The sequence below is a fragment of the Grammomys surdaster genome, unplaced genomic scaffold (assembly GCF_004785775.1).
Source record: "Grammomys surdaster isolate TR1022 unplaced genomic scaffold, NIH_TR_1.0 126163, whole genome shotgun sequence".
Taxonomy (NCBI): Eukaryota; Metazoa; Chordata; class Mammalia; order Rodentia; family Muridae; genus Grammomys; species Grammomys surdaster.
Genome location: NW_021620970.1, coordinates 7,388,735 through 7,400,956, shown reverse-complemented (window position 1 = coordinate 7,400,956; position 12,222 = coordinate 7,388,735). Strand labels below are relative to the sequence as shown.

General features: G+C 39.5%; 1 protein-coding gene across 1 annotated transcript in view; it reads right to left on the bottom strand.

Moving 5' to 3' along the window:
- Positions 1-12,222, bottom strand: part of Nubpl (nucleotide binding protein like) — a 176,792-nt gene that overhangs the window by 137,929 nt on the left and 26,641 nt on the right. Inside the window, exon 4 of the mRNA XM_028757466.1 lies at positions 348-438. Within this exon, the coding sequence (XP_028613299.1) occupies positions 348-438 (91 nt within the window). The remainder of the gene's footprint in view (positions 1-347; positions 439-12,222) is intronic.

The window sequence follows — 12,222 nt, the reverse complement described above, 5'->3', positions numbered from 1 at the left end:
CATTTAATATAAATGTTTCTACTGAAATATTCTCATACGTGTATATACTTAGAGTAAACAATGGATACTTAATATTTTATCTTTACATTATTCTTCACAGCAACTGTGACCTTACTGTGAGTATGGGGCCACGGCACAAGATCCAATGGATTCCACACAGTTGGACAATGGCATGGTTTCTGAACTGCAACTCTACATGACACAGCAAGCACATACGGTGCCTGGATGCGACTCTACATGACACAGCAAGCACACACGGTGCCTGGATGCGACTCTACACGACACAGCAAGCACACACGGTGCCTGGAACGTGGACAGTAGGCCCTCCTCATATCTTCTGTACTTACTTGGTGATAATTCTGGACTTCCTCTCAGGTTCATCATCTTTGGGATGGAAGGACCATACACATCCACATCTAACAGGCCAACCGCCTTGGACTGCAAGAAAGCCAAATTCATCAGAAGATTATTCATCAGGTTCCCCAGACAAAAAAGATTACACAGTAATAAGCCTGTTAAAAAGAAAATGTAAAATACTGCAAAATCATTACCTAAGCAATAGGAAGTATAAATTGCCAGGGATAGTTTTAAAATCAGATTTAGATAACTGACTCATTCGGGTCTCCTGTATAGTCTCAAGAAGACTGAGACATTTTGATCTAAGCATAATTTCTGAGAACTAACAAGTAAGATGCAAACAAGATTGGAATGATTAATAAATGCCCAACAGAAGCCCAAGACGATGGAACACGGACTTCTGGAAGGCCCTAAGTTACAAAATGAAAAAAAAATGGAAACAAGACTCTTCTCTAGAAAGCTAGGAATTCTGTTGTGCATCTGGCAAGAGGGAGACGGAAGGGGAAGCAACAAAGCTTCCCGCACATGTGACAGAGGCCACCCTTGCATACAAACCACAGCAGGCTTTTTGGAGGAACCAAAAACAGCTAACCAGTGTTCTGTGATGGCTGTCCAGCTGAGAAGGGCGGATCCTTATGGGTCTCTGCCAGGTACTAGCTAATCAGCAACTTAGTCAAGGAATGAAAAACAAAATTTGCTGCTCATAAATACTTTCCTTCTATCTCCAAATCTATCTCTGTTGGGTTTTCTCATCTATGAGTAGGCAATACTGCCTGTACCTCACTACATCTGCCTGTACCTCACGACATCTGCCTGTACCTCAGTACATCTGCCTGTACCTCACGACATCTGCCTGTACTTCAGTACATCTGCCTGTACCTCAGTACATCTGCCTGTACCTCACGACATCTGCCTGGAACTCACTACATCTGCCTGTACCTCAGTACATCTGCCTGTACCTCACGACATCTGCCTGTACCTCACTACATCTGCCTGTACCTCACTACATCTGCCTGTACCTCAGTACATCTGCCTGTACCTCACTACATCTGCCTGTACCTCATGACATCTGCCTGTACCTCACGACATCTGCATGTACCTTAGGACATCAGCCAATACCTCACTATGCCTTACATCTCTCTGCCCACTATCCCCTAATCCTAGCAAGATAACACTCATAATCTCTCAATAAGCAGAGATTTAAGAAACTGAAACAACCCTAAGTCTTTCATGATACCTGTCTCCAGACACACAATTACTTTTCAACCCTTATCATCTGTTTCTGTAAGTATGCATAACAAGGTAAATTTAACATTTAAGTTACTAATCTTATACTGATTCAATCTGCAATTCTAAGAAAAGTACTTATTATTCTATGTGATTTCGTCTTGTGGGTGTGAGGAGAGGAGACTGATGTCTGTCTGAAATCCCAGACTAATTTAAAATAAATAAGAAAGCAAAAAGGATATTTTGCTTTTAATAGGATGGTTACATATAAAGATTAGTTTTAATGAATTGAGGTAGCAGCTATAAAAAGGGGAATATTCCTGAGGAAATCTGTACATTTAACAAACAGGAAAACTTACACTTTAATTTACTGTGAATAAAAATATTTCAAGCAGGACTGTTGACAAAAAAAGCTAAGCTTCCTCTGATACTATTTCACTGTAGGATTGTTTCTGTGACAACTTCAAGGGCTAAAAAGACTAGTATAAAATAATAAACCTCAATTTTAAAATGTAAGGTTATTTTTCCTTTTCTTATCTATATTTATGGTAGCTTTACAGTAACTTGAGTGAGTGAGGTGCTAAGTTTCAATCAAAATGATCTAAAGTAAAATAACTCTGCCTTTTAAATTAATGTCCTAGCAAAACAAACCATAACTATAAACTGAGGGCATGGTTCCTCTAAGGTACGGAGGAGCGAAAGGTTCTCATTGTTGATATGAGGAGAGGCGCACCTTAGGCTTCTGGAAAAGTCCAGGGCAGACAGAGAAAGGAGTAGACTGAGCATGGCCAGCAGAGTGAGCTTGCCCATGAACGGAAAGGAGAGGGGGTAGGGAGAGCAGGAGAAGAGGAGAAAGATATGACCAAGAGAAGGGCAAGGGAGCAAAGCCAAACTGCAGGGTTGTAAGGGCGGTGGGGGCGGGGAGCCCATGAGCAGAAATGTCTAGAGAGAGGGACTGTATGAAAAGAGCCAGGATGCCAGCAAGGTCGGGGACATGTACAACAGGCACTTGTGATGCTGAGGGAACTTAGCTATGTTACTAAGAACCACAGAGAGCCATTTATCCCTTCTGCCAGTGGTAAGAGAAATAGCTGCTTCAGTAGAGGGGAAAAGGGAATGCTGGCTTTTGTCTAACTGCCAGAATGTAGATTTGATAATAACCATGTGTCATGTCCCTAACTGCACACCAATTTCTTCATCAAGAGGTTTTCAAGTTTTCTTCAAAATGTGGGAATGCATCTTCTACTCTGTCTTCTAGAAGAAAACCAGACCTTCCTCATGAACCACAGTCCAATAAGCAAATTGAGACTTGCCTTCACATTTGCTGTGGTAAGAATAGACTCTACGTACATGACTATAATGGCTAACATATATGGCTGCCACACACACGAAAATAAAAGGGACACCATAATTACAAGGTTTAGAACTTACACCCCTCACTTGCTGTCTGTCATAATACCACTCTGGTACTGTCCACACTATGGTAAGAAAGGAGAGGGACTGACACTTGCAGTGACTGTGTTTGCTCTTTAGTTGTTTTATGTTTTCTTTCTTATGATAAAGCAGAATTAAAAACAACAAGCCCAACCACATCAATCTCCACAAGAATTTTAGCACAATTTTAATTACAAAAAGCTTAAACAGTGAACACATTTTTCAGCAAGTTGCATTTATGCATATTTGTACATATACATACACACACATGTGTGTGTGTGTGCATCAATAATAATCACAGAACAATATTATCCATTTGGGAAAAGAGACATGGGAGGGTTTTGAGAGACAGAAGCTGAGAAGGGCCGGAGGGAGAAAAGAGGACAGAAAGTAATGCAATTCTATTTCAATTCAAAATGTATTTTTAAAATTTTTAAAAGAATGATATTGATTAATTTTTATTTATTTATCTTATTTCTTGAGATTGGAATATCTTTTCTCAAAAAGTTAGCACATAAATATTTTATTCCTTGTGGATCATATGATCTCAAGCGCAGCTACTCGGTATTACTACCGGGGCATCAACCACTGCCTGGACAACATGGAAGACTCAGCAGAGCTGTGTTCCAGTACAACTTTACACACGCACACACAAATGCATGCACACATATGCACAAACACATGCACGCATGTATGTACGTGTCAAAGGTTTGACTCACAGATTATAGGTTTCCAACATCCAATCTAGAGAATAAAGTTTTCATAACCAAATTAATCAACCAAGTCCCAACATACTCTTAGTAGGGTCAAGAGTAAGCAGCTCTTATTTTTCTTCTTTTTTTTGAGATTTTAATATATTACATAATTTCTCTCTTCCCTTTGCTCCCTACAAATGCCCCCACACAGCCCTCCTTTCTCTTTCAAATCCATGGCCTCTTTTCTCACTAACTGCTACTGCATGCATCCATGTATTTGCATATACACATATATTTCCAAAATATAACCTGTTGAGTCTGTATTACGTTACTTGTATGCATGTTTTCAGGGCTGACCATATGGCACTGGACAACCAATTCCTGTGCTCCTCCCTGGAGAAGAGCACCTCTCCCGCACCCAGCTTTCCTTGGCTGCCTGGTTCTCCATGTAGGGCTTTTCTTTATGGGCTTTTCCTGTCCAGTATGGCAAGTTCATGTGTGTTGCCCTTGTTCAGCTCACAGCGGGGCAGTCATGTTGGTGAGAGTTAATGAGTATAGCTTCTGACGTTACTAGGAGACACAGACTCACATTAAGCTCTCTGATCCTCTGGCTCTTACAGTCTTGTACTTCCTCTTTCACAATGTTCCCTGAGCCTAAGCTATGGGACGTTGTGTAGATGTAGTCACTGAGACTGGGATTTCCAACTCTGCATTTTGATTAGTTGTGGTTTTATGTACTGGTCTCCATCTTTTGAAAAGAGATGTTTTCTTGATGAAGGGTAAAGACTTGAAGACTACAGTTCATCACTGAAAGAAGTCATGGCAGGAACTCATGCAAGAACCAGGAGCAGAAACTACAGCAGAGACTGTGAAGGCACACTGCCTTCTAGTTTACTTCCACAGCTTGCTCAGTGACCTACCCGGGTCCACCTACCCAAAGCTGGCATGCCCACAGGCTACAGCAGCTACTCAACTGAAGGTCACTGTTTCCCAGGTGTGTAAAGCTGACAGCTGAAGCTAACTATGACAATTGTTACATAGGCTTCTATTTCAAATTTCTAGTCTTGAATTTAAATTTAAAATTTAAATCCCAAGATGATTCTAGACTATAGCAAAATAGATGAGGAAGGTAGGTTACAAGTAAATTGTATACAGCATGTTCAGCTAAGTCTCAAATATTTTTCCACCTCTTTCTTTCCAAAATAATTATACTTAGTCAAGAAAGCTTCAATTAGGATTTTCTTTATTTTTAATTTTAGCAAGACTCAAAAGAAAGAGAGAATCACAATAGATACCTTATAAATGCACAGCAAATAAAATCACTATTAGCAAAAGCAATTTCAAGCTTACTACTGAAAAATATAATTGTCATCTTTAACATCATAAACTCAGCTACATATACTGTCACTAACAATGTACTCTTTCTGACTCTCCTGCAAGTCTCAATACCTAGCAGGTACCACAAGATAGACCAAACCCCAAGATACCATTTAGATTTTTGGATTGTTCCTTTATAATATAATATGTATCAACCTGTGAAAGCTGGAAACAGTAGCAAAATTATTCAGAGTGATTATACTGTTTCATTACTACTGCATGAAAGCTGCAATTTGAGAGCTTACACGTCCTATTTTTTTGTGTTGAATTTCAAAGGCAGCAACAACAGTCCTGATACTGCTTTGTTCTTCCAGCAGAATTTATCCTGAAGACTATAAAGGTTCTGACATGTTCCTTTCATCCCTCTTGTCTACTAATGTAACCCATCAAAACAACATCTGAGAGCACACCCACCCAATTATTCCTAAATAAATATTCCTTTCAGACTTCCCTTATGCTTGTCCTTTCCACAGACATACCCAGCTAAGATTCCCATGATTCCTTACATAATATAATCAAAGTAATCTTAGACTGGTAATTGGTATTATTCAATTTGGAATTGATCCAAGCCTCTTCTTTCTTGTCTTTCTGCCTATCTTTGAATCGAGCTGTCATTCAAAAGAATTTCAGTCTGTCACTAGAAAAAAGCATGTTTTCTGATTCTGTTAGCTGGGATTAAGTAAGAATCTGACAGAAGAACTAATGGTTGAATAAAGTACAGAGAACCGTTTCCTTTTGCTTATCAAAGGGATATCTAAATCTCCAAGTTCAATCGAGAAAGGAGCAAGGGCATTATGAAGGACAAGGTTTGCCCGACAGGGTGAAGCACAACCAAAGATGCCTGGTGGAGGAAACCAGAGTATTAACAAAGTCACTGCTTGTAAGAAAGCTGAAAAAGCAAAAGCAAGAAAAGGATCATTTCTAACTTGAAACTTTATTTTTAGAGTAGAAACAAACCTAAGAGGTTACCTTTGTCTTCTGAAGAAACTGATGGGCTGGCAAGATGGCTCAGTGGGGAAAGGCAGATATAGACATACAGATATATAGCTAGAGATGCCATTTTATCATTGACTACTCTCAGATAGACTCCCTCTCTGCAGTTCTTAAAACTTACAGTACGCTTCTGCCTAAGGACTTTCACAGCTCTACCCTCTGACCTGAAATCCTGCACCTCATTCCTCTACCATCCAGCCCAACCCCAACTCCCCTAGCTTACTTCATGCATTAAACATGACTTTCACTGGCCACCCTAAAATCATAATATCCATAATACACTTGATCTTCCCTATTCTCTTTCACAGTTTTTCTTTCTTCTTAGTAAATGTATGAATAGTCAACACTACACCTTTTCTTAGTTATTGTATTTCTCCGAAGAGAGTGTAAAATACAATCAAAGTGGGTGATTTTGTATGTTTCCTTTGCTACTGTTCACACAGGATATGAAACAGTAGGCACTCATGGAGATCCCCTGTTCAGTCCCATGAATCCTGATATACTAGTAATCAGTTGAGGACACTTATATAAAACTTCAGTCTAGGGTGTAGGATGAACAGAGTGTGGAAGGCAGAAATGCACATGGTACAGGAAAAGAGAGAAAAAGGTCTGCTGTAACATCTAAGCCATGGAGCCAATAGGATCACAGTAATGTTAACTGAAGGATATCAAGTCTCCTTGTAGAGGTTCTCTTTAAATGTATGTTTGGTTTTCTGTTTGTGACAGGATGTTAGTATGTAGCCCACGTTGGTCTAGAATTCACTATGTAGAACCATCTAACCTAGAACTCTCAGTCCTCTTGCCCTGTCCTCCTCGGTACAGGGATCATAGGTATGTGTCAACAAGGCAAGCTTTAAATAAGTTTTTAAGGTAGTGATGAACATCTTGTCACATGTGTAGTCAATAAACATTGTATAAAACACATGTAAACAAATTTATTTATTGCCTGTCTAAAATTCAAATTTAAAATGTGTCTATGTAATGGTTAGTGCTAAACTGGAAAGTTGGTAGAGTCTACACTAAGCAGGAAGATCGGCTTCTGAGCATGCCTGCTGAGGGATTATCCTGATTGTATTAACTGAGGAATCTCACCTAATGTGGATAGCATCAGTCCCTTGGATAGCATCAATCCCTGGTTGGGATCCTGGACATTGCTTTTGCCAGGGTGTTTATCACAGCAACCAGAAATAAGTTAAGAAGGTGTCATATATTTGTGTTTGTCACATCTGGTAGTACTACACAGCACCTCTCAACAGAGAAGCCAGAATGACCCCATTTAAGTTGGGTCATATTATTCTGTTCACGCCCTCCATTGCACCACTCTCCTCATGGCATTCTTGTAAGAGCGAATGCCCTCACTGCCTTGCACAAGCCCTCACATGATCTAGCCTGACCTCAACCCACTTCCTGCTCTTAACTCTACCCATTTTATCTAGAAGACACAGAACCTTCCCGCTCTTTCTTGAAGAGCACATCTGGGCCTAAGACTAGCTAGCTGGTCCTTCTAGTACACTCTCTCTAGCATGGCACACTCGTTCATTTCCTTCACATCTCTGCTGCTGAAAATGTGATTTTTTTTCCCAATGAAGCTTAATCTGTTCAATAAAAACCCACGCTCAGTCTCATGAATTTACCTCTCCCTTATCCCAGGTTACCATTTTTGCCTTCTGCATACTACTAATCTCGAACCGTGAGGGCACAGCTATACTCCAATAATGTCTGACTGAGTGAATAAGCCAATGAATAAATAAACCTCCATTTGTTCCTCATTAAAACCTTAAGAGTGAGTTGTTATACGATTCCTAAGGTTTTGAGAGTCAATGATTTCATATAATTCCCCCTCCTTATAATTCTATGACAATGTGCTAAGATGGAGGACTCAAAAATCAGGCAATACATGCAAACGTTAGCCTGCTATTAGCCAGGCATGCCTGCAACCCAAACGGTCAGGAGCCAGGGGCAAGAGGCTCATAAGTTCAAGGCCAGTCATGGCTACAAAGTAACTTCTAGATCAGTTCTTCCCTGGAGCCTACCTAGCCTGAAATGGGCTTGAAGTGGGACACCAGATCAGACACTGCTTTAAAGACTGATGGTCTCTGGCCTTCTAGATCTCTAACTATGCTTTTGCTGAGAACTTCTTAAAGGTTCTAAAAACTTCCTTGCTTATTCTATGGCTAAAAAAACTCTGGCTTCTTTTCTCTTTAACTCTGTGGTTTATTAAACATTATAACTCTCTGTACTTTATTTAATTCTTTATGCTTAAATAGGCACTAAAGAAACTTAACTCTTACTGTGCTAAGAACTTAACTCTTACTGTTCTGTGCTTCATTAAGCACTAATGCTAATATCTGGCAATTAACACATACTGGTTAGCAGCAGGGAATGAAGGGAAAGGATTTATTGCTAGTGCTCCTTTCTTGGTGAATCAGCCAGAAGCCTCTCTGGCTAAGCTGGTTAACTCTTTGTGAACCAGGGAGAAAGGAAAGGAAAAGAATTAAGCCTTATACAGGCAAATATTCACAGACACATATACATCCAAACACTCTGGCCGGGCCAAACCATCTGTCACAATCAGCTCCAGAAGTATTCATGCATGCTTACACACACACACCTACACACAAATACAGACAGACATACACACTTGGATGGATGGATGGATGGATGGATGACGTTTGGATGGATGGGTGGATGGATGAAGGATGGGGCAAAGCTCCCCAAGCCAAACCATTCAACCAACAACTTTCTTTTCTCTGTTCTTTTTATATCTTCTTAGACAAAATTTTTTTAGAAAATTACCTCAGAGATAAAATGTTACACAGAAGGAGAGTTACAGAGGATGTTGATACTAAGTTCAAAGCAGTGTTTCATTATAATACACTCATTATAAGTTCAAAGCAACAGTTTTTACATGGCCTTGCTTTATCATAGTACACATCTGTGACTTTATCCCTGGACCTAAATACTCTTCCTTGAACACAAAATTGTCCCAAGTCTATTTCTCTTTTTAGTGTAATTATGAAAGTTCATTATATTTCTTATTATGCAGCCTTCACTTACTATTCTGAAGAGTGGGCACATTCTATTCTTGATTCTAAGTTTATCACATCTCTTTAGCAACTAAGACCATATCTAAAAATTTCTTCCTAAACTTATTTTAATTAAATCAGGAGTTCTATAGAATCATCATCTATTTGCCTTTATAGCATTACTACAAGATAGTACATCTTCGTAGGTCTGTAGAAGTCTGCTGCTCAGAGGGGTGGGGCAATACCTAGTGATTGTTATATACTTAATAGCAACAGGAAAAGCATAATAATAGCAGGAATCTTTCCTCAGATACAGTCTCCTTGGCCTTGCCTAAGAAGCAAATCTGTCATAGATTTTAGTCCATGGCGGAACCATCTCAGGAAGATCACCCGCTAGTTTTTAGTTTTTCCAAGATGGCTCTTGGCAAGTTCTTACTACTCAGTAAGGCCCTATCACAAACCAAACCTCCTCTAGCAAATACACTGTAGGTATGGGTGTATATGGGTGTGTATTTTGGTATTAAAGAAACAGTTATCTTAATCCTAGTACTATAAAGGTTAAGATAGAAAGATCTTGAGCTCAGGGCCAGCCTAGGCTAAAAGAGCAAGATTCTGTTTAAAATGCAAATAAAATGAAAAAGACTTTAAGTGGATTAAAGTGTCCTTGCAACATACTCCTAATTACACATTCTTGACAAGAAACTCTTCTATGAGCTTCCAGTCACTAAAGCTCTCCCATGCTAGAACTCTGTGGGAGAGCAGCGAGTGCGACCAGTGGGCTGATAAAGAAACAGGACAGGATGGCACATACCATCTAAAGTTTTGAAAACCAAAGCCACACATGGAATAAAAAAGCTAATTAAAAAGAGATTTTAAATCTGATGACTGGCAAAATAAGGGTACAATGGGGTTCCTAACATAACAGGGCTACAGAAGTTTGTTTTGCCATGTTTATCCCTTATGGAACAAGATTATACAAAAACAAGAAGAAACTGCCTTCAGTCTCACATTTTTACTTATGAAGTAGTGGAGAAATGCATTAACAAGATTAAGAAAAATCTTAGATCCTTGGCCTTTTTTTTTAAATATTAATGTGCTTAGTCAGTAAAGTTTTAATATGCAGGAAAAATTAGAGACCTTTTTATCTCCATGGTAATGCTTATAAAAATGCAGGAAAAGATGCCTCCAGACACTAAGCCCTAAAAATAACACTCAACCTGATGGCCACACCAGTGAATCTTTGTGCTGCCAGATCCTCAGCTTGGAAACCTGGAAACGTAACTAACACCAGAGCCCTTCCCAGAGAGGTAATGTGCTCCAACTGGAGCACTACAGCCTCTCAAGACGCCTCACCCAACTGCAGTGCCAAGAGCAACCTGGGAATGCTGACTGCAGGTCCTGCAAAGAGACAGGAGTCACACACCTACTGGACAAGGAGCCATTCTTGAGACAAAATGCAGTTCCAGGGATCCACGCGCTTCCTCCCTCTGGGTAACTCTTCCAACAGTGCCCTGCTTATGTTAAGCCCTTCACACTCCTCAGACAGGAGAGGAAGATAATTTACTGAGGAAAGTAACTGTTTCTGAGGAAGAGTGAATTGGTGTGAACCAACTAACGAAGTAAGAAGAACTATAAGGAGAAATTTTTTTTGAGAAAAATCCAGGTAAGCTTGTATTGAGGTCAGCTAATGAAACTCCACTCACAGTGTTGACACCTATAGGTAGTTAAGAAAACAAAGAATATATTAAATGTAAATTTCAGGTAATTTCTCTAACTCAAAAGCCAATTCAGCAACTTCCCGGAACAAAGTAAGAGAATCAATTACTGCAGCAGGCTACACTTTATCAAAAGAAATGTAAAAGATGGGCCACAAGGTACAAAGGAGGAAGCACCGTCTGATAGTTTCTTAAAGCCATTCAAAACAAAGTTGCTGCTGCTTCTAGTTACAAGTTTCACAGTGCAGTGTGCCTGGCGAACACAGGAGAACGCTCCTCTCCGCAGGCTGCTTAAGACAGCCTTTCATAGTACTGTCTAGCTGCAGTCAGGCCAGTGTGGTGTCCATCCAGGTCCTCATGGAAAAGGAGGAGCAAGTGAGGAAACTGACCTCACAAGACTGGCTTGAAGATAGAGCTTAATACTTCCTTATTATTTAAAATCTTTCATTTCAACAGCTGATGTTAAATTCCTTATTCAGCACACGGAATTATTCTTACAAAAGACACCACAGAGTAGACAGACACATATCTCAAAACAACACTATTAGCACGTTAGTGGCTTTCAATCAGCAAACATGACTGTTCCTAATTTTATAAAACGTATGAACCTTGAAGATTTTGGTAATCAACTTAATCACAGATTGCATCTAAATCATGAAAGGAAAAAGCAATTATACTTTATTCAAATATAAACATAATGATAAAGGTCTATCAAATTTAAAGACAATTCAAATATTATAAAAATTCCCAAAGCATCATTACAATATTTGCAATATTTATAAAACAAGGTTAAAAAAATATCACTACCTAGGCCCATGTAAATTACAATTATGTAATTAATTTCAATTAAGTTGCTACTGCAATATATGTTTAAATATTATAGCAATATTTTAAATTAAGGCAAATATTACATCTTCTTAAAACTCTCAGCACTGGGACTGAAGAAATGGCTCAACAGTTTAGAGCATGTGTTGTTCTTACAGAGCTTGACTCCCAGCACCCACATGGTGGTTCACAGCCATCCAGAGGTGGTTCACTCCAGTTCCAGAGAATCCAGTGTAGCTTTCTGACCTCCACAGGCACCAAGAACACACTTGGTGTATAAACGTACACTCTCCGAGCATCCACATGGTGAATGCACATACATGCACCAAGAGTGCACATGGTGTATAATGCACCAAGCACAGATATAGTGTACACACATACATGGACCAAGCACACACATGGTGTATACATACACATTCTCCAAGCACAGACATGGTGCACACATATACATTCTCCAAGGACAGACATGATGTATACACATACATGGACGAAGCACATACATGGTGTAGACATATACATTCACCAAGCACAGACATGGTGCATGCACATACATGCATCAAGCATGCACATGGT